This window comes from Nannospalax galili, unplaced genomic scaffold (genome assembly GCF_000622305.1).
Source record: "Nannospalax galili isolate Female #2095 unplaced genomic scaffold, S.galili_v1.0 scaffold1688, whole genome shotgun sequence".
Lineage (NCBI taxonomy): Eukaryota > Metazoa > Chordata > Mammalia > Rodentia > Spalacidae > Nannospalax > Nannospalax galili.
The window spans coordinates 1,281,250-1,302,760 of NW_008358621.1; the positions used below are offsets into that span (position 1 = coordinate 1,281,250).

Genomic DNA, 21,511 nt, shown 5'->3' on the forward strand with positions numbered 1-21,511 from the left:
ATATGCAAAACTTCCAACAAAACTCCCCAGACTGGATCAGATCTTTGTCCTCTATGGCTCTTTGCAGCCCACACCTGCCCAGAAGCCATTGAATCATGCCTGTACTCTCCCTAGCTACATCTACGACTTTCAACACTCTTTCAACACAAAGGAATAATTACTTAGCTGCACCTGCCAGAGTTCCAGGCCTATAGATGCTTGCACACTCCTGCAATAAAGTGCTGCCATCCTAAGCACATGTGGCATTTACCCTGCATCTCTCTTACCATGGTGCTTTTTGGTCTAGTTTAAAGCTCAACTGGGCCAGGGGATGGTGCACACCTTTAGTCTCAGCACTTGGGAGACAGGGGCAGGAGGATCTCTGTGAGATAGAGGCCAGCCTGGTCTACATAGCAAGTTCCAGGCCAGTTGGAGTAATAGAGGGAGATCTTGTCTCTAAAAACAAAACAAAAGCTAAACTGGCAGTAGAGACAAGTTACCTTCTAGAGACTCAGTAATTTCTGTACTTTCACATAACTTTATTCTCTCTATAGCCACTGAACAACCCTATCAAGTGTGTAAGGCAAATGTTATTACCCTGTTTTACAGGGGAGGAAAAGAAGTCCAAAGAGGTGAGCTAATGGCTGTTAGAACCAGGGCCCAAAATGAACACCTTTGCTGGACACAGTGGTATGTCATTTTCCCCACGATCATACAACACTTAAGTGATCAAATGGGCATTTGAGGAAGAGGTTAGGGAATGAAAGCATGGTAATACCTGGCTGATGAGAGTTTGGGGGGGGGACACATACTGAGCCCAGGGAGGCTTCCCTCAGAGGGAAGAAGAGGATTCAGTTTAGAACTTGTAAAACAGGAGACCTAAGGAGACACCAGCTAGTTCCTGGAGTGATGAAAGTTCAGGCTGCTGGCAACCTCTGACACCCAGTAGTAGATCACAAACCTGACAGTCACAGAATGGAAACCTGAGGGGAGGGGGGGTTATCAATGACTTCTGACCAAAAAGCCTAAAACATGTGAGTATGGCAGGGCCAGTACCACTGCTGTGCAATCCGCAGTCACATAAGACCAGCTTGGAAGAGTCTCCCAGCACCTGGTTTAATGCACTTCTGTTTGTCTTCAAATCCTTTTATTTTTTTTCAGAACCAGGGGCCCTAACGTTTTCATTCTGAAGGAGTGTGGCATCCATTCATTCACCTCTCCCTTAAAGCCCTGCTTCAAGTTATGCAGTCGATCCTGCGCCATGGTAGCCGCCTCCTGTTAACAGGTAGGAGACAGGTGCTGGGGCAACGGCCATCTAATTCCCGAAGACGAATCACCCGTACGCACCAGTCAAACTTGCCCACTTGGTCTTCATAGACCGCGGACACAGGGATAAGTAGTGCAGCCCAGAACCAGAATCCGGACACCACAGCCGCCGCCATGATGGAAGACCAAGCACCGCCCACCACCGGCCCAGCATGCACCGGGGCGCCCCCCCGGGCGCCCCCCTCCCCCCCGTAGAACCTTAGAGTCGGGCGGCGCGAGGGGTGGTTCGTTGGGGCTCGGGACTCAGAGTCCGCGGCGAGTGAAGGGACTGGAGGGAACTTGGAGCCTGGGTCCGGAAGTGACCTTCCAGGACAGGGACACAGAGCAGGCGACACCCAGTGGGGAGAGAAGAGCCGCGACGCAGGTTGGGTCAGGCGCTCGCGAGGGCAGCCCCGGACGCCGTCCCAGAAGCCCCCGCGCCGCCGGGGTCCTGACGGGCCACACCGTCTTCCACTGCACGTGGCTTCAGCGCGATGCCCAAATCTAAACGCGACAAGAAAGGTGGGCCGGGGGACCTCCTCGTGGGGGCGGCAGGGACACGGGTCGGACGCCGAGGACTTCTGGCGGGGCGACGGGACTTTGGAGGAATCCGGCGGGTCGGGGTGGCAGGGTGGCGGAAGCAGGTCACCCGGGAGAGGTGCAGCCGGGCCGGGGTGGGACGGGACGGGCACCCCGACTTGCCCACCTCGAGTGCTCTAGTGAGCTCTGCCGAACGGACCGACTGCTCCCAAGGACTCGGACCGTGCCCGATGTCGCCTCGGCCCACGCAGATCCTGTCATCTTCCTTGCTGTCTGATCCCTCCTCCCCGGCCTCTTCTCCCTCTTTCACCGGCTTGGAGCAACCTCGCCTGGCGCTTTATGTCTGCACTTCCTTCTGTATGCGGTGGCTAGGCTTTGCTTCTCACTTGTCAGTTTACAGAGCGCCTTCTAAGAGACCATTCCTAACTCCCTTTGCCATAGTGGCATGTATCTCTGGCACAAACAGTGGCTATTTAGGGAATCCTGTGTTTGCCTTCTTTTAAGACAGGGTCTCATGTTGCCAAGGGTGGCCTTGAGTTTCTGATGCCGCTGCCTCTATCGCGCTAGTGCTGGGATTACAGGCATGCAGTCTTACCCACTTTATCCTAAGGTGGGGGTGGAACCCAGTATAAACATGCTAGGCAAGCGCTACCAACTGAGATACAACCTTTGACGTTTTTGGTGTTTTTAAATAAGTGGGGAATGCAATGTATTCGTTCTCTTCTCTTTGTTTATCTCCCCCGCCCCTTGGTCTTTTTGAGACAGGGTCTCCCTGTAGCTCCAGCTGTCCTAGAACTCACTATGTAGACCGGGCTGGCCTTTCAGAGATCTGCCTGCCTCTGCCTCTGCCTCCCGAGTGCTAGGATTAAAGGTGTGTCAAACCACGCCCAGCTCTATATTTTAGTATTTTTATTTTATGTTTCTGAGTGTATTGCCTGCATGCATGTATAGGCACCTGTGCAATGCCCTCGGAGGTCAGAAGAGGGCGTTGGATCTCGTGGAACTGGAGTTATGGACAGTTGTTAGCTATCATGTGGGTGCTGGGAATCAAACCCCTTGGGGTCCTCTGCAAGAGCAGCCAGTGCTTGTAGCTGCTGAGCCATCTCTCCAGCACCGTGTTTTGGTATTTTTGAGATGGGGTCTTGCTTATGAAGCTTAGACTTGCTTCAAACTCACTCTGTAGACCAGACCAGTCTCAAACTCAAGAACTTCCTCTTGTCTTAGCTTCTTCATAGTGTTGGAATTTTACAGGCATGTGCCAGGCTTGATTGTTGCTTTTCTTTAAATGTAGCCCTTGCTGACCTCAACTCTCCACCCTCCTGCCTTGGCCTCTCAAGTGTTAGGTTTACAGGCTGGCCCACCACCGCATCCAGTTAGGGAACCAACACCAGTAAGGTGTGGCTTCAAGCTTACCATTTTAGTTAAGTAAGTGTAATTTGTCAAAGACAGTACAAGAGGAATAGAAAGAAGGTAAATGTGATATTGTTTCATTTAATGTGATCGGGAAATGAACGTGATGAGGTGACAAATGAGCAGAAACCTGTGCAGTTTTCTGAGAAGATTGTTCTAAATTGTGAGCACAGAGCAAAGGGGCCTGAAGCAGTATAGTAGTTAACATGTTCTGGGACAAGAGGCCAGTGTGGCTGTAGCAAAGTGGACAAGCTAGGGTTGAGGGAGGGCAGTGGGCCAGCAGTAACCTAGAGCATAGTACTAATGTGGGTCTGAGTCCTAGCAGTGGAGAGGCTAGGAAGTGGCTGGCTGCATTTTCTCTGTGCTTTACCATCCTTACCACTGGCTGGTGTGGTTGCCTTTGATTATGTGTGGTTTATAAAGGGGGATGCTGAGCCAAGTATGGTGGCACACACCTTTAATCCCAGCACTCAGGAGGCACAGAAGCTTATGGATCTCTGAGTTCAAGGCCAGCTGGAGCTACAGGGAAACCCTGTCTGGAAAGACCAAAAAGAGAAAAGAGGGATGCTGAGTGGCAGGCAGGGTGAATAATGAATAAGAAAGTGGCCAGTCTACTTCCTGAGAATACATAGGACTTTGTTCTGTTAAGTGCTTGTCAAATAATTTGATTCTGTGGAGGGAGCGCTAGTCAGTTCTGGCAAATACCAAACTTTTTGTTAACCTTTTAATTTTGTAATTGTGTGTGTATGTGTGTGATCTTAGTCTGGGTTTGTGTACATGAGTGCAGTCCCCATGAAGACCAGAAGGTGCTGGATCCCCTTGGAGTGAGAGAACTGGAGTTACAGGCAGTTGTGAGGCACCTGCTGTGAGTGCTGGGTACTGAACTACTGAACTTAGGTCCTCTGTAAGATCAGAAAGTACTAAGAGCACCTTCTGAGCCATTGGCACCTCTGAGCTATTCTCCAGCCCGGACAAATGCCTCTTGTGAGGAGGAGGAAAACTAGCCTTTGTTATTTCTGCAGTAGAGGTGGGTGGCCCTCTCCAGAGAGGTGTTACTGTATTCATGAGCCCAAGTTGCAAAACTGATGTACAGCTAGGTAATGAAAAAATGGATTCCCAACAAGATGAGGTGGCTCATACTTGTAATCCTTGCACTTGGGAAGCAAAGTCAAGGAAAAGGATCTTGAGTTCAAGGCCAGCCTGATCGGCGTAGTGAGATCCTTCCTTTAAAAAAAAAAAAAAAAGAAGTGAAAGGAGATATGGGGCCAAGAGTAAGAAAGGGTCCTGCCTCAGTCAGCAGGTTAGGGCCACCATTGAGAACACTCCATCAGCAGGAACAAGCCCAGCTGCCTCACTGAAGTAGATCCAGCAGTCAGCCCAAGGACTGTGGAACACCTGGTTTGTGATAGGGGTATCCAGGGTCTCCAGGTCCAGAAACACTGGATAAATCCTCTACCAACCTTGGGCATGGCCTTGAATGCCAGGAATGATGGTGTCCAAGGACTTGCTACCTTCTTTCACATTAACTTAGTTCAAATGAGTCTCCAAAAAAGGGAAGAAAATAAATCCAATAAATCCTAGATTCATTCCTCTCTACCATCTCTTCTTCTTGGTCTTAGTTTCCTTAACGAAAACTGCCAAGAAAGGATTGGAACTGAAACAGAACCTAATAGAAGAGGTAAGAACCTACTGTCCTTGTTGTCATTCCTGTGCTCCCTACCGCACCCCAGTGCATTTAGTGGCTTATAGAAGTTGGGATAGGACTGTTTGCTAGGGGAGTATACTGCTTTAAAAAAGAATAGTTTCAGGTCCAGCCCTTTTTTTCCCTTCAGCAGTGCCACCTCCCCCAACAGAAACCCTCATCTCAAGGTTTCCCAGTTGATTGAGCGCCTACTGCGTGCCTCACACGTCACAAACCCTTCTTTGACTATTTTTCTACACCATCCCCCAGGACCCCTGTGACCTAGGTGATGTTACTGCTATTTTGTATTTGGGGTAACTGAAGCTTAGTGAGGTTTGTTATGCTGCCTGGAGTCAGAAGGCTGGGGAGTCATGAGCTGTAGAGCTTGTGGTGTTCCATGTGCAGTTGCTGAGCTGCTGGCCCTGCACTGAGGGCCTGGTAGATGTCTCCTGGTGCTCAGAAGCCCTGTTCCTTATGAATGGAGTTCCCCCTCAGAGTGGCTTCAGCCAGCAGCCCAGGCAGGGGAGTGCAGATGTGGTCGTTCCCCTTGTCAATAATAAAGAGGCTCCCTGTATTCTGGCTTAGCAGAAGCCTTCCCAGAGTGGATAGGTATTTCTAGGTTAACAGTAAGTGGCAAAGGTAAACAAGGTGCTCACTCCCGTGTTGCTCTAGAAAGACCGTGGGATCTAGATGCACTCTCAGCTTCCCTGGTAGTGGATGACCCTGATACCAGTCATGGCAGAGGGAGACAACCAAATTAAAGGCCTACAGCAGATTCCCCCATGAGACCACAGTTGGCCCGACCCACGCTGCCCCTTCAACTCTAGAGCCTCATGAATTGTCCCACAGCTTCGGAAATGTGTGGACACCTACAAATACCTCTTCATCTTCTCTGTGGCCAACATGAGGAACAGCAAGCTGAAGGACATCCGGAACGCCTGGAAGCACAGCCGGTGAGCAGGCAGTGGAAGAGGAAGAGAGCCCGGGGGGGTGGGGGGGGCCAGGCTGCTCATCAACATATGGGAATGGTGCCGACCCTCTGAGTCATTCACTGAAGAGCATGCCGACTATTAGAGCTGGCCTTTCCCTGAGCTTCCAGGGGATGGGACACGGTGGTCACTTGGGTGATGTTTCAGAATTGGTCCCTTCAGGACAAGTGGTCCCTGGAGTCTGGCATAGTGGTTTTAGAATGTCAGTATGTGCACCCACACACTGACCTGAGCGGCTGCAGGAGCCTGGTGGCAAGTTGCAATACTTGGCAGGTGGCTCTGGAGTCACCACTGCTGCACCAGCTCTGGAGTAGACTGTTAAATGTGCCTCTGCCCAGGGCCAGGCATGGAGGCATCGCTGATGCTCAGAGTGAGCCCTCTCATCTTGCCTCTCAACAAAGTTGAGTTGTGTGGATGGGAGAATAAAGACAGGAATCCTAGCTGGGTGTGGTGGCGCATGCCTTTAATCTCGGGCAGAGGCAGGTGGATCTCTTATGAGTTTGAGGCAAGCCTGATCTGCATTAGTTCCAGGACAGCTGGGGCTACAGGGAGACCATGTCTCAAAAAGACCAAAAAAAAGGGACTGCTGGACTGGGGGCAGCAGGGGTGGGTTGCATGGAGAGTGGGAGCCTCTGGCCACACCTGCCCTGTCTGGTCCTGGGCTCCCTGGACTCCTGGGCTCTGGATCTGCTTTGCATTTCACAGACAGGACACAACACTGACTCACTGCTCCCTTTTTCTTGGTAGGATGTTCTTTGGCAAAAACAAGGTGATGATGGTGGCCTTGGGCCGAAGCCCATCTGATGAGTACAAAGACAACTTGCACCAGGTAAGTGACAGGGCTTCTCTGGGAGGAGCTGAGGCTGAACTGCCTTCTCACTCCTGCTGTTTCCATGTGCCAGCCCAGCTATGTGACCAACTTGTGGCTCCAAAAGAGCCAGACCTGCCTTAAATCTGTGTTCTCCTTAAACCTCCAGACCCATGGAGTTGTTCCCTGTATGTCCTCCCACCCTGCCCAGCAGGGGCTCTACCATTCAGAAACATCTTTAAACAATGCCAGGTGTCTCCTGGTGGACAGAATTGCCCCCAGTGGAGAAGCAGTGCTCACTTTGGATTTTTCAGGTCAGCAAGAAGTTGAGGGGTGAAGTTGGTCTCCTTTTTACTGACCGCACAAAGGCCGAGGTGAATGAGTAAGTGTCCCCAGATCAGGGGAACAGTGAAGGCGCTGTCTGGGTGGGGCATCAAGTTGGAACTGGCTCTTGGAACTCTATTACTGAAAGTGGTGGGCTGTAGTCAAGGCTCTCTTATCCTCTGGCACAATGCTCCAGCCTGACTGCCCATCTCCAGCCAAGATGGGCAGAGAGGGGAGGCTGGGGCTGGGGCCACTTGCTACAGGGCCTGACTGGAGCTGGATGGTGGCATGGTTGGGAACTGCATACTCTCCCTTCTCTTCCCCTAAGGTGGTTCACAAAGTATGCAGAAATGGACTTTGCCCGAGCTGGGAACAAAGCAACTTTCACCGTGAGCCTGGATCCCGGGCCCCTGGAGCAGTTCCCCCACTCCATGGAGCCACAGCTGAGGCAGCTGGGCCTGCCCACTGCCCTTAAGAAAGGTACAGGAAGTCCCGGAGCTAAAAGAGCCCAGGAGCACCAGCCTCCAGGCTCTCCCCTCTGACCTTCTTCTGACCCAGCAAGTTACTTTAAAGCTCCAGTTTCTCCTGTGAAAACAGGACTGATGGCTCCCCTCCTATTTGGAGAATGGAGTTATGGCCAGAGGACAGCACTTTGGGACAGAAGAGACACCTCCTGCCCTGCTGTGTACTGAGCTGCGGGGAAGACAGTCTACCTGCCTGGTGCTTCCTAGCTCTGGGCAGTAGCAGCAGTGTTGTACAGGTCTCTTTACTGGGAGTAACTTGAGGTCACCCTCCTTCAGGTGTTGTGACCCTGCTGTCTGACTATGAGGTGTGCAAGGAGGGCGACGTGCTGACCCCAGAGCAAGCTCGTGTCCTGGTGAGTCTCGGTCCTCCAGGGCTGTAGTGGGAAAGACTGCTGCCATCGCCTCCCCTGCTGGGACACAGCCCTGTGCTTCTGATCACATCTGTCCCTCTTTCCTCTTCCTTTGCTTCTTATAGAAGCTTTTTGGGTATGAGATGGCTGAATTCAGAGTGACCATCAAATACATGTGGGACGCCCAGTCAGGAAGGTTCCAGCAGATGGACGATGACCTGCCCGAGAACGCCCCCGAGTCTGAGGGAGAGTCAGAGGATGATGATGACAGCTGACTCAAGGACTGAGACCTTCCAGCACATTCTTTGTCCACTGGAAAACTCAGGACTGCTGCCGCTCCGGAGAGAGCAGCTATTTTGCTATGGATAAAGACGAGGTGGGGCTGGAGAGCTGGCTCAGTGGTTAAGAGCACTGACTGCTCTTGCAGAGGACCCGAGTTTGATTCCTAGCACCGACATAGTGGCTACGAACTGTCCTTAACTCCAGTTCCAGAGGAATCCAAAGCCGCCTTCTGACCTCCGTGGCATTGCATGACATGGGTGCATTCACATACATGCAGGAAAAACACACGCATAAAATTAAAATAAATAAATAAAAACCAAAAGCAAAATAACTTTGACATTAGACTAAAGGTCCTGGACATTACAGTAACACTCATACACATAAAAATAAAAAATAAAAAGATAAGGGAGGCTAATGGGACTGTTTCTATAAAGAATAAAACTTGGTCCACAGGGTGTTCCCTATAGGCAGCAAGAGACTTTTCTTAGAAAAAAGACCTTTGGCTTTGTGCTTCCATTTGGAGTGCTTGTTTGCCTGGTCAACCAGCACAACTCTGGACTGTTGGCATGCAGCTCTGCAGGTAGTTAGCAGCCCCCAGAGCTGATGTCCTCTCTAGCCCTGTGTGTCCTGCATTAACACACATGCTCCCAAACTAGGCCTAAAACTGACCAGTGCCAAGAACATGGGCCTATAGCTAAGGCAAAGTAAAGCTGCTGTTGGGCTTAAGAAAGCAAGTCTTTTTGAGTAGTCTGACGAACTTCTCTGGCCTCTTTCTCATCCCAGCCCCAGCCCTAGAATTAAAGATATGTGCCACCAAACCTGGCTAAGAGCAGGCATCTCACACAAGGGCTGGAGTTAAATAATTCAGTGATAGACCATTTGCCTGCCACCCATGTGTGAGGCCCCTAGGTTCCCTCCCCAGTGGCACAAAGATGTGCTGATGTGAGTTGTTGGGATGGTAGGTCAAAAGACCTTCCTCAGCCAGATGTGGTGACACACTTTTAATCCCAGTACTTTGGAAGGCAGAGAAAGGTAGATCTCTATGAGATCAAGGCCAACCTGGTTTACATAGCAAGTTCCAGGCCAGCTGGGTAACAGGGAGACCCTGTCTCAAAAAAGACCCTCCTCAGGGGTCCCGCCCTACACCCAGGAGGAAGGAAAATGGAAAACATATGGGTACCAGCAAGACTGATATGGCCTTGCGGCATCTTCATGATCAAGTCTGTGCAGAGAAGCCTTCCTAGAAAGCCAGGACAGGAAGTCAGTGTGTTGGCCATGCCTGTAATCACAACCATTCAGGAGACTGAGGCAGGTTGGAAAGTTGGAAGCTAGTCTATACTCTGACCTCATCTCAGTAAAAGGCTGGGTCCAGTGTACACCTGAAATCCCAAAGAGCAGGAGGTCTAAGTCATCTTCAGCTACATAGTGAATTCAGAGCTATCCTGGGCTACATGAGACCCTATCTCAAAAACGAGGCCTGTAAAGGTACTTGCTGCCAAGCCAAACCACCTGAGCTCAATCCTCTAGGACCCCCATGGTGGAAGGAAAACCGACTCCTACATGTCCCCTGACCTTCCCACATGTGCCATTAGCAGGCCACAATGTGAGCACACATCGAAAGGTCATTATAGCTGGACATGGTCATGCCGGCCGTTAATCTCTGGTGGATCTCTGAATTCAAAGCCAGCGAGGGCTATATGACTTAGAAAAAAAATTTTAAGTAGTTTTTAAAAATTGAGACTAATTGTAAAAGTGGAGTTACAGCTAGAAGACAGCACTTAAGGGACACAGGAGACAGCCCCTGCCCTGCTGTGTGCTGAGCTGTGGGAAAGAAGATCTGCCTGTCACAGGCTTCCTAGCTCTGGGCAGTGACAGGAAGTATGTGGGTCTCTGTGCTGCCTATGTGCTGGTCGCTTGAGGGTGCTGCACACAGAGGGGTCATAGAAGCTCAGCACATGCCTCCCTACCATACTTCAAAATAGCATAAGTGTTTCCTTGTGTTCTGTGAATTGCTTTAAGCAAATTAACTGAACTGAGAAGGGAGTTCAAGAGGTTATCGCCCTTCAAGTTAGAAACAGGTAAAGCAGGGGCTGGAGAGATGGCTCAGCGGTTAAGAGCACTGACTGCTCTTGCAGAGGACCCAGGTTTGATTCCCAGCACCCACATGGCAGCTACAAACCATCCTTAACTCCAGTTCCAGGGGAATCTGAAGCCCTCTTCTGACCTCCACAGGATTGCACAACATGGGTGCACTTACATACATACAGGCAATACACTCATATACATAAAATATAAAAGAAAAAGAAACAGGTAAAACAACCCTCAGTACATGCTTATCCCCTGGTAAGATGTGGAATCTGTTTTTACTTAAGCCTGTGTGACCCCCAGGAGGGATGCATTGCCTTCTGCCTCCAAGTAGTCATGTGACTCCGAAAGCCTTGCCCATATCATGGCCTGAGCCTGGGGAAGCCTGGTTGACCAGATGACCTTTCAGCTTCCAATCCTCTATAGGATGGTTGTGAGAATTGTACTTGGTTCAACCTGTGGAATCAGATGGGGGGGTTTTGGTTGGTTGTTTTTAAAATATATTTTTTGTATATGAGCGTATTGCCTGCATGTGTGTAAGTGCACCCATGTTGTGCAGTCCCCATGAAGGTCAGAAGTGGGCATCAGATCCACTAGAAATGGAGTTACAGATGCTTGTGAGCTACCATGTGGGTGCTGGGAACCAAACCCAGGTCCTCTGCAACGGCAGCCAGTGCTCTTAATCACTGGGTCATCTCTCCAGCCCAGAATCTCATGTTTTAGGTAGATGATGAGACCTTACAAGGGGCAGAGAACACCCAGTTGGCATCCACAGCTGTGGGACTGACTCAGTGGTTGGGGGCAGGGGCACTGGAAGTCTAATAATGGTGCTGTTAGAGTAAAGGGAACCTGACCATTTCTAACATGCACAGAAGCACAGGGCCACCACCAAGCCTCACAGCCAAGAGGTCAGGCTAGACTCAGGAGTAAGGCTCCTCCAGAACCTCCAATGCCTCTGCCCTTTGGAGGCCAGGCACACTCCTGCCCACTTCCACCCAGCCCTTCAGAGGATAGCAGGAAGCAAGCCTCAGGCACTGGAGAGAGCAAGGCCACCAGGTCTGCCACGGCGCTTGCGATGTAGCCAGGACGGGTGCCAGCTTTATTCAACAGGAGATGCTGGGGCAGAGCTCAGCCAGCCTTCACACACAAGGTAACCAGGTGTATAACAAGGCACTAGAAAAAAAAACACAGAACAGTCAAATCTGCTCAAGGCCCAAACTGACCCAGGTAGAGAATGAGGGGACAGGCTGTGCCCTCTGCACCTCCCCAAGTCAGAGAGCCTAGCGGAAGTAGTTGGGACAATCATGGGCAACCAGGTTCCAGGCTTGGTCAAAGGCATCCATAACAACTGGTTCCAGGGGACCTTCCTCAACCAAGTCCAAGTTCTGTTCCAGCTGCTCCAGGCTGGACACGCCTAGGATGACTGCATCCCCATAGGTGCCCTGCAAGAGAGATGGCCCAGCTTTCAACACACTTTTGCTGCTCAGTGGTTCCTGTCACCCACCCATTCCTACCTGTCCCTTGCTAAGATTTGAGACCTGTTTTTACTGAAGCCTGTGTGATTCCAGAGGAATGTGTATTTCCTCCAAATAGTCACCTTCCCCTGGCTCTGAAAGCCAGTGTCATGGGCTTATGCCCTGTACTCTGCCAGTTGGTTGTGGGAATCTGTGGGGCACTTTGCTCCAGGCCTGGCACTTACCAGGTGCTCACTAAAAGGGCCCAGTTACCATAGAAAGTCATGCTAGTGAAAGGAGTTAGGGGAAGGAAACTGGGATAGCAGGGACGGGGGGAGACCCCAGAGACAGAACTGAGCTCTACAGGGAAGGCAGGAAGGGATGCAATAAATGGCAATTTATTTTCATGCCCAGCTTGAAAAATATATTTTTTTAAATTGCCATTTATTGTGGGTGGGCATGGTGGCACGTGCCTTTAATCCCAGCAGAGGCAGGCAGATCTCTGTGAGTTCAAGGCCAGCCTGGTCTATATTGTTCCAGGCCAGCTGAGGCTACAGGGAGACTCTGTCTCAAAAAGACAAAATTGTGTATGTGTGTGTGTGTGTGTGTATACATATATATGTGTGCATGTGTATATACATATATATATATCAAAGTCAAATCCATGTTTATTTCCTACAACATGGATCTGTGGGACGTTTTCAAATAAACTGACCCCTCTCTGAGCCAGTTTCCTCATATGAAAATCAGGATGTTAGTAACTGAAGAGATGGCTCAGTGGTTAAGTTTACTGGCCATTCTTACAGAGGACCTGGGTTAAAAGCACTGGCTGCTCTTGCAGAAGACCTAGGTTCAGTTCCCAGCACCAACATGACAGCTCACAACTATCCGTAACTCTAGTTCTAGAAGACTCAGTGCCTCCTTCTATAGAGCCTCTGAAGGCACTGCACACAGGTGATACATATACACACATGCAGGCAAAACTACTACACATAAAATAAAAATATTTGCTGGGCATGGTGGCACACACCTTTAATCCCAGCACTTGGTAGGCAGAGGCAGGCAGATCTCTGAGTTCAAGGCCAGCCTGGTCTACATAGTGAGTTCCAGGACAGCTGGGGCTACAGAGAGACCCTGTCTCAAAAAGACCAAAAAAAAAAAAAAAAAGGATGAAGCAGGGTGTGGTGGCACATGCCTTTAGTCCCAATACTCAGGAGGCAGAGGCAGGCAGATCTGTGACTTCAAGTCCAGCCTGGCTTACATAGTGCGTTCCATGCCAGCTGGGGCTACAGGGAGACCCTGTTTCAAAAAGACTGAAAAAAAAATGGGATGATCAAACTTAATATAGCCACTGTTAAAAGTGTTGGTAACCTGGCACTTATGTAACTTCTCTGAGAACTATAGGATTACCACCCAGAAGGACTGGGCTAGAGTCATCACCTCAGCACTAACCAGAGAGCTGTGGAACACTCTCCCACCTCCCTGCCTCCCCGTCCCCTATCCAACTTAACAGCAAAAGCTGAGCACCCAGGGCTCACTAGACTACCTTGAGCTGTGAGTGGTGGTACATCCACCTTAGAGCAGCTGAGGTCATGCTGGGGGCATAGGTGCCATAGGCAGCCTGCAGAGCCTTCTCCACTAGGTCAATACCTTTGAAGTGTTCCATCTTCCAGTAGCTGAATGGGTAGGAAGAGTGGTACAGGGGTCAGTACCTTGGGGCCACTTGAGGCTGACCAAATCCCTGCAGGCCTGAGGGGCCAGTGTCCTCGGGCGGAGGCTCTGCATCTTGAGCAACCATGAACACAAAGGCCTCCAGGCCCCTCACCAAGCTGGGGAGGGACACAGGACAAGGACCCTGGCATTTAGCATACTCACCAGATGCTAACAGCACAACTCCACAAATGAGGACTTCAGATGCCAACAGCATCACATCTGCGTCCCTGGGTCACAGAAGGCCCTGGGACACATCCTGGGCACCAGTCCAGCTTCTGTGGCCTTGGCTGAGCCACCTCCCTTTCCCCAGCTCACCGGTCAGCCCAACCAGGAAAGGAAACACTCCCTGCCAGCCTATCTCACTGACCTCAGTAGGGGAGGGTCTGATCATGCTTCATAGACTATAAAAGGTGGCCATGATGAGGCCACCAGGCCTTGATTGTCCAGGGCAGAGGCCTGGGCCCTGGCAGTGTTCAACCGTGACTTCAGAGCCAGTGCTTAGAGCAACAGTTCCTACTCCCTTGCAGGAGGATTGGAGACCATGGGCGGGGAGGGCTGCAGGTAAGTGGTTTTTCTTGCTGTTTTGTTTTACAGTGCTGATGGTCAAATCTGAAGGAAATTCAGCCTGACAAATGACCGAACAAACTGACCATCCGCCCACCCTGCCTCCCCCTTCCAGGAAAGAGAGACATCTATCTCAGAACACATGGCCTCTAGCCTAGACATCTGGTTCCTTATAAAGCCACTAACGGAAGACATCCGGTTCCTTATCAGCCTCCTTGCAGATCTGGTTCCTTACCAACCACCTCGCAGAGATACCTGGTTCTCTATGAGAATCCCCATCTCTCCCTTCCCAGATTCTAGGAAGGAGCACAAAATCACCCAAGAAGGCACAACCCACTTTCTGGAATTTTCTGGGTTCACCTATAAATCCCAGACTTTTTCCCCAACCCCAATGCACAACCTCCATTCCTGAGGGAAGGTTGCTTGCCCTTTGTGGCTAATAGAGCTATCTGCATCTATTGAGGTCCATTCTACTTCATTATCACATCACCTTTTCATCTGTAATTCTAACAAAAATCCAGGGCCATGTCAGTAAGTGAGCCATGAACTCCCACTAGATAAAGGATTAGGTCATAGCAACAGCAACATTCACAAAATGTATCAATATTAACTGCTCCACCGATTATGCCTTTGGCTATTTCTAGGAAACCATTGGTGCCACCTGTGGGAAACTTGCTTGCTGGGCCTTCTCTTCCCAGTGGGAGAAAACAAAAATAGATCAAACTATGCTGAGAAATTAACCTTGGAGACTTGGCTTCTGTGAATCTGGAAACACTAATAGTTCTCTGGAGCCTACAGAAGATCTTAAGCTGGATAAGTTTAGAATCAAAACATAGACTTTGGAGATGGCACACTAAATGCTGGGGGGGAAACTAAAAACAAAACAAAAAGGATGACACTAGGAAGAGATTTCCTTTTGCCGGGTGTGGTGGTGCATGTCTTTAATCCCAGCCCTTGGGAGGCAGAGGCAGGTGGAACTCTGTGAGTTCAAGGCCAGCTTGGTCTATGTAGTGAGTTCCAGGCCAGCTGGGGCTACAAGGAGACCTGTCTCAAAAAAAAAAAAAGATTTCCTTTTAGCTAACCATCAACAAGCATGGATTACAGCAGATATTTTTCCAACTGGAAAACACTTTGTTTTGTTTTGTTTTATTTTTTTGCAGTGTGGGCTTTGAGCATTCCATCACTGAGCTATATCCCCCCCAGCCCAAATTCTTCTCTCCTTCTAACTTCCTTTCCCCTTCATTCTTCTCCTTTTGCTTCTTCTTTCTCCCCTATACCATCTGGTCTTGATATGTGGTCCAGCTGACCTCAAACTTGCAATCCTCTAGCCTTAGTATTCCCAGTCAGATAAAAAATTTCAATACTTGAGCTTTGGAGCAGGGTGTGGTAACACACACCAGTTCTCCTAGCGTTTGGGAGGTGGAGATAGCAGAACCAGGAATTCAAGGTTATTCTTGGTTATATATCAAGTTTGAGAGAAGTCCAGGATACATGAGATCCTGACTCAAAAGAGAAAAAAAAAAAGGTTGGTTGGCCCAACAGCTGTTCAACAATGACTTTAGACACTGATGACAATTTTACCACCACTTCACAAGACTTAGACTGCCTGGGCCAGCACTGAGCACTAGGCTCTCCTGCTTCCATCTGATGGTTGTTCTCTTACTGAGGGTAATAGAAGAGCTCTTCCTAAGGGTGAGACACGGTTAAAAAAAAAAAAAAGAAAAAAGAGCTCTCCTCAAATAATCATGACTTTGAAGAAAGAATTGCCAGGGTCCAGGATCTCAGATCTGGACATAGAGGAAGGTTGATCCCAGGAAAATAACCTCAAGGAACTGAGGGAACCCATACCACTACCTGCCCAGACACCAACCCCACCACAGCTCACCGGTTCATGTATATCTGAGACCACTGATTCCCAAAGAATCGACCCTCGGTCTTCCTGTCCTTGTCTTCATACCTGTACTTGCCAGTCAGCAGGCCCCCTGCAGGAAGGCTGCCCTCAGACCCTGCCAGACTCCCACAGGCTGCCAGGTCCCTCCCTGCTCTCAACTGGGGAGTAGGAAGGAGCCTGGAGGAAGGAGAGACTCACCCCCTTTTTAAAGCTCCTGTGCTTCCCAGGGCCTGGGCTGAGTATCCACCAGGACAGCAAGAGGCAGAGACAAGCCAGGCATGCCCACCCACCCACAGGGTCTGCCCCCATGGCATCTCATACCAGCCAAAGGGTTGTAGGCATAGAACCTCAATCCAAAGTTCCTGAGGCAGGGGAAGAGCTCCTTTTCCACCTGCCGGGTGGTGGCGTTGTACATGCCCTGCAGAAGACAGTTGGAGATGGTGGACATGTCAAGAAAAGGGATCTTCACTCTACCTTTGTAAACATCCCGGTTTAGTCCTTAAGAATCCTGGACCCTTGGTGCTGGAGAGATGGCCCAGCAGTTAAAAGCACTGACTGTTCTTGCAGAAGACCCGGGTTTGAATCCCAGCACCCACATGGCAGCTAATAACTGTAACTCCAGGTCTAGGGGATCCGACACCTTCTTCTGTCCTCCATGGGGATTGTATGATATTGGTGCAGTTACATACATGCAGGTGATACACATGCATACACATAAAATAATAACAAAAAAAATTTGTTTTGGTCTTTTTGAGACAGGGTCTTTCTGTAGCCCCAGCTAGCCTTGAACTCAGAGATCTGCCTCCCTCTGCCTCCTGAGTGCTGGGATTAAAGGTATGTCCCAACATGTCTGGCCAACAAATAAAATATTTTTTAAAAATCCTGGACCCTGACAATTGGGCATATACCTATAGGGAGGATGTGTTTATGCCCAAGGAAACCCAGAACCAGAAGAGCCTTGAAGCCCAAGACCTGGGCAGCCCCAGCATAGTGGGTTCCCCTTACCTGGTACACAGTTGGCAGGATCCAGCCGTTGCTCTTGCAGAGGGTACAGATCTCAGCCACCTCCCAGGAGGCATAATTGGACAGACCAAGCTCCACAAACTTGCCCTGCAGGGGAGAGGCTCTGTCACAACCCAGCTCAGTCCAGGAGACCAGGAAGGGGAGACTAGTGGGAGTCAGGGAGGGGGTCTGTATCCAGATCTGTCCTGGGTGCCTGGAGCCTCACTGTCTTGGCATGGTCAGGAGAGGAGCAGAGCCCACCTCCCTGAGCTCAGGGCCCTCACCTCCTGGTGCAGCTGGTGGCAGGCCTGCAGCGTCTCTTCTATAGGGGTGTCATGGTCGGGTATGTGCAGGTAGAAGAGGTCCACCTGGGAACACTGCAGCCGCTTCAGTGACGTCTCCAACTGGAACCGGACATCATCGGGCTTCAGTGTTTTCCCATTCATTGCAACAGCCTTGGTAGCAATTCTCACTTTCCAGGGAGAAAAATGGAAATTCAGGTCACTTTATCAAACAAGACATCTATTGTAACAGTTAAGTGATAGAGCTGGGCTAGGCATGGTAATGCATGTCTATGATGCCAGCACTGGGGAGGTGGAGGCAGGAGGATCAAGAGCTCTAGGTCATCCTTGGCTACATAGTGTGAGGTCAGCTCTGTAACCCCAGAAAACTAAAGGAGTGTAGGAAGAGATGGATGGAGGGAGGGAGGGAGGAGGGAGGGATGGCTCATAGTTACAGGGAAGGAGGGAAGGAGAAAGAGAAACAAGAGACAGGGAATCGAGTTCAAATCCCAGATCTTCCATTAGTAGCTGTGACCCTGACAAAGTTCTGATCTCACCACAATGGGAGGGAAAGTGATAATGGCTTACAGAGAAGTCCTGAGGACTGACCACTTAGCTGACAGTGGACCTTGCAAGTGGCTGATGTCCTCCCTATGGCGATTATACAAGGGCACCTGGATGTGTCAGGCCTGGCACTGGGGCTGGTAGAGAAACTCCTGCCCACAGGGCTTTGGCAGTGTGCAGGGCCAGTCTTGAGTAGGGAGGCAGGGGGAACATGAAGGTCTATAAGAGGCCAGAACACAAAGGTAGAGGCAGGCTGGAGGTGAGTTAGAATCTCATCTGAGTGTCTAGGGCAAGTCAGAGGCCAGCAGGGGAGGTAACGTGGGACAGTCATGACAGGGAGTGGAGGAGGGGTGTGCGCTTTAAAAGCCCCTGAGCAAGAAGACCCTGTGTGGGAGCCAAGCCTGCTAGGCCAGGTACAAGAGCACCAGATTCAGCACCCCCATAGTCTGGATTTTAGGGGTGGTGGGGAGTCTCAAGGCTTTCTGGAGATCTGTGGTCATCTTAGTTCTGAAAGATGACCCTGAATGCAGCATGCCCAATTCGCTGGTCTGGAAACCAGGAGGGCAGTGAGCAAGGTGCAGCAAGAACTGAGGACACAGACACACAGGCCTCAAGTGGGCCCATGGGAAGGAAAGTTGGGGTCAGCCAAAGGCTCTACCCATGAAAACAGGCCAGAGCCTGGCTACCCGAGTGGCTCAGAATCCCATTTGGATGGATAGATGGGCAACAGGAACTTTCCACATATGCAAAATCACTTTGGACAGCCCAGATGCCATCATGGGCATCCTGACTCGAGGGACTACAAATCTGGAACTTTTCTACTCCACCACTTTCCCCACCCTTCTTTTTAATATTTTTTACTTATTTTTACTTTATGTATATGAGTGTTTTGCCTGTATGTAAGTGCATCATGTGTGCAATGCCTGCATAGGCTAGAAGAGGGAGTCAGATCTTCTGGAACAATGGTTGTTAACTGCCATGTAGGTGCTGGGAACCAAATCTACATCCACTGCAAGAGAGGCCAGTGAGTCTCTCTGTAGCCCCAGCTGACCTGGAACTTGCTATGTAGATTACCCCAGGAGATCCACCTGCCTCTGCCTCCCAAGTGCTGGGATTAAAGGCATGTGCCACCACGCCTTTCTTTTTTAAAAATATTTTATTATTTTTATTTTATGTGTATGAATGTATTGCCTGCCTGAGTGAATAGCACCCATGTTCTGCAATGCCCATGGGGGTCAGAAGAGGGCATCAGATTCCCTAGAACTGGAGTTATGGACAGTTGTTAGCTACCATGTGGGTGCTGGAAATCAAAACCAAGTCCTCTGCAAAAGCAGCCAGTGCTCTCAACAGCTGAGCCATCTCTCCAGCCCCCTTCCTGTTCTACTTGATGGGAACTCAGTCTCTACTCTGAGCTCTGTGGTGCTGGCCCAGCTAGCCCTCAAGGATGGGAGGGAGAGAAGAAAAGAAACATTGATTAGAAGTAAGATGAAGGCTCTTGCTGGGTATGGTAGTGCTCTGTAATGCCAGAACTCTGGATGCTAAGGCAGGAGGATCTAGCCTGGGTTCCATGCAAATTCTATGCCAGCCTGGGCTGCATGGTGAGAACTTTTCTCAAAACACAAAAACAGGGACTAGAGGGAGACTAGAGGGCTAGCAACAGTGGGTAACTCCAGTTCCAAGGGATCTGATGCCCTCTTCTGGCTTCTGTGGGCATTGCACACGGAGGTGCACTTATTTACATGCAGACAAAACACTCATACACATAAAATAAATAAGCACAAAACAATAGCAACAAAAATAAACAAAAAAAAAAACCTTTCACTCATCACTGTCACTTGGAGAGAGCCAGAATCTAGAAATGGTGGGACAGATGCACATACCTCCTTTTCTTCTGAACCCCACTGTGCTGTGAATCCAGGAAGAAAATTCCACAGGAGAATGGAGTTCAGGATGGAAGGGAGCAAAGGATGCTACTAAGAGCTAAGCAACCAGGGCTGGAGAGATGGCTCAGTGGTTAAGAGCACTGACTGCTCTTGCAGAGGACCTGGAGGTTTGATTCCCAGCACCCACACGGCAGCTGCAAACCATCCTTAACTCCAGTTCCAAGGGAATCCAAAGCCCTCTTCTGATCTCTGAGGCATTGCACGACACGGGTGCACTCACATACATGCAGCCAATACACTCATATACATAAAAATAATTTTTTTTTAAAAAAAGAGCGAAGCAGCCATCCTAGAGAGTTGTAGTTCCACCATTGAGGGCCTGAGGCAGGTGACCAATTGAGTCTGGAGCTCAAGACAGTTGCACAACCCCCGCCTCTATTCCCTTTGAGAGCTTATGGTGATTTCCATGGTTGCCACCCTGGCCAAGCCGCAGTGCTATTAACCAGGAGGCACACAGGGCTACAGGGAGCAAAGTCTAGGGCCTGGGACTATGCTGGGCAGTGCCAGGCTACAAAGATAGGCGTCTCCGCACATCAGGTCAGAGGCACATGAAGGAACGGCCAGGAGAAGCCTCACAGCGGTGGATTCACAGCCCCATGGTCAGGCTGTGGGGAGGGTCCTAGGGCTCTCTGCAGGAGAGACGGTCCAACTGTGCACACCTAGCGGTGCCTCGAGGGTTGCGGTTCACCGGCTTTGGAGTGGGTCTGAGCCCCAGGACTGGGACGAAGCTGTGCCGGGGAGGGGTCAGCTCTGCTCTGTGCAGGGGGAGGTCACGGGAGACCTTTACCTCTGCAATCGCCGCCGCCCAGCCCGAGCCCCAGGCCGCCCAGGATGGTCTCGGACTGGCCGTCCGCTTATACGAAGGCCGTGTCGATCTCCGTGTGGCCGCGCTGCAGGAAGGCGCGCACCGAAGCGGCGCTGGAGGTAGCGTCCATGCGGCGCCCCATCTCCATGGCACCCAGCACGGTGGCGGGCCGGACCCGAGACATGATGACCGTGGCAGAGGCGACAGAAGGTGCGAGACACAAGGGAAGTTGGAACTGGCAGTTTGCTGGCCTAGGAGCCTCAATTTCCAGTAGCTGGTGGTGGGCGGGGCGATAGAGTGGGCGGGAGTGTGCGGATTGGTGCATTCCCGCATTGCTGGGCCCCTCTGCATCCGCAGGGCCCATCCTGCATTGATCCGCGCCACCCTGAGCTTGGTGGCAGATCCTCATGAGCTAGTCCAAGGGTTTCCCGGAACCCGAAGGCGGAGGGCTGGGACTCCACGGCCTCTCCTCTCTGCATCACTTGGGAGCTGCCCTGGAGTCACTGTCCTTGTGGAAGGGGTTCAGGGGGTGGATGGCCCAAAGGTTGACAGACACTTCCCTGAGGTCTGAGATGAGGCTTGATGAGGGGCTCCAGACAGTGTCCCTATGGAAGGATGGCAGAGAACACCTGTCAGCCTTGACTTCTGTGAATCCAGGTGAAGATACCCTTCAAACTGTTCACAGAAGCAAAGATGGAGGAAACTCAGAAGTAGCAAGCGTTCAGGAAGGGAAATCTTTTTTAAAAAATTATTTTATTGTCGGGAGGCAGAGAAGGCGGGTCTCTGTGAGTGAGCTCAAGGACAGCCTGGTCTACATAGTGAGTTCCAGGACAGCTGGGGCTACAGGGAGACCCTGTCTCAAAATGACCAAAAAATAAAAAATAAAAAGGTAATTTAAATAAAAGTATAATTGAAGCTAGGTGTGATAGCCCACACCTGTCATGACAACACTCTAGAAGCTTGATTGCCACAAGTTCAAGGCCAACCTTGGCTACATAGCAGGCCCTTGTTTCAAAA

At 50.5% G+C, this 21,511-nt stretch overlaps 3 protein-coding genes across 7 annotated transcripts in view; 1 reads left to right on the plus strand and 2 right to left on the minus strand.

The window, feature by feature from the left end:
- Positions 1 to 1,472, minus strand: part of Emc1 (ER membrane protein complex subunit 1) — a 29,722-nt gene extending 28,250 nt beyond the window's left edge. For all 4 annotated transcript variants that reach the window (XM_017795287.2, XM_008821827.3, XM_017795286.2 and 1 more), the window contains exon 1: positions 1,327 to 1,472. In XM_017795287.2, coding sequence (XP_017650776.1) covers positions 1,327 to 1,421 — 95 coding nt within the window. In that variant the 5' untranslated portion in view covers positions 1,422 to 1,472. The remainder of the gene's footprint in view (positions 1 to 1,326) is intronic.
- A 230-nt stretch (positions 1,473 to 1,702) lies between these two features.
- Mrto4 (MRT4 homolog, ribosome maturation factor) lies at positions 1,703 to 8,409 on the plus strand. 2 transcript variants are annotated; one of them, XM_008821830.3, is made up of 8 exons: positions 1,703 to 1,806; positions 4,854 to 4,912; positions 5,765 to 5,868; positions 6,652 to 6,733; positions 7,027 to 7,094; positions 7,365 to 7,516; positions 7,837 to 7,913; positions 8,036 to 8,409. In XM_008821830.3, exons 1-8 carry the CDS (start codon positions 1,779 to 1,781, stop codon positions 8,183 to 8,185), a joined length of 720 nt encoding a protein of 239 aa, XP_008820052.1. In that variant the 5' UTR covers positions 1,703 to 1,778; the 3' UTR covers positions 8,186 to 8,409. The 2 variants fall into 2 exon arrangements, with proteins under 2 accessions (XP_008820052.1, XP_029413883.1); XM_029558023.1 differs by having other exon boundaries at positions 5,743 to 5,868; positions 8,036 to 8,287.
- Positions 8,410 to 11,311: 2,902 nt separating this feature from the next.
- Positions 11,312 to 21,177, minus strand: LOC103724715 (aflatoxin B1 aldehyde reductase member 3-like). The gene is given in 7 exon segments (XM_029558041.1): positions 11,312 to 11,719; positions 13,278 to 13,407; positions 15,894 to 15,990; positions 16,221 to 16,317; positions 16,905 to 17,009; positions 17,186 to 17,373; positions 20,477 to 21,177. Coding segments are annotated over 7 exon segments (1,206 nt in total). The 5' UTR covers positions 20,904 to 21,177; the 3' UTR covers positions 11,312 to 11,557.
- Positions 21,178 to 21,511: the final 334 nt, after the last annotated feature.

Excerpts from the sequence above, each read along its gene's own strand:
- Mrto4 (XM_008821830.3), top strand. The coding sequence starts at position 1,779 with ATGCCCAAATCTAAACGCGACAAGAAAG. Across the intron at positions 6,734-7,026 it reads ACAAAGACAACTTGCACCAG|GTCAGCAAGAAGTTGAGGGG; the intron begins GTAAGTGACAGG and ends TGGATTTTTCAG. Across the intron at positions 7,914-8,035 it reads CAGAGCAAGCTCGTGTCCTG|AAGCTTTTTGGGTATGAGAT; the intron begins GTGAGTCTCGGT and ends TGCTTCTTATAG.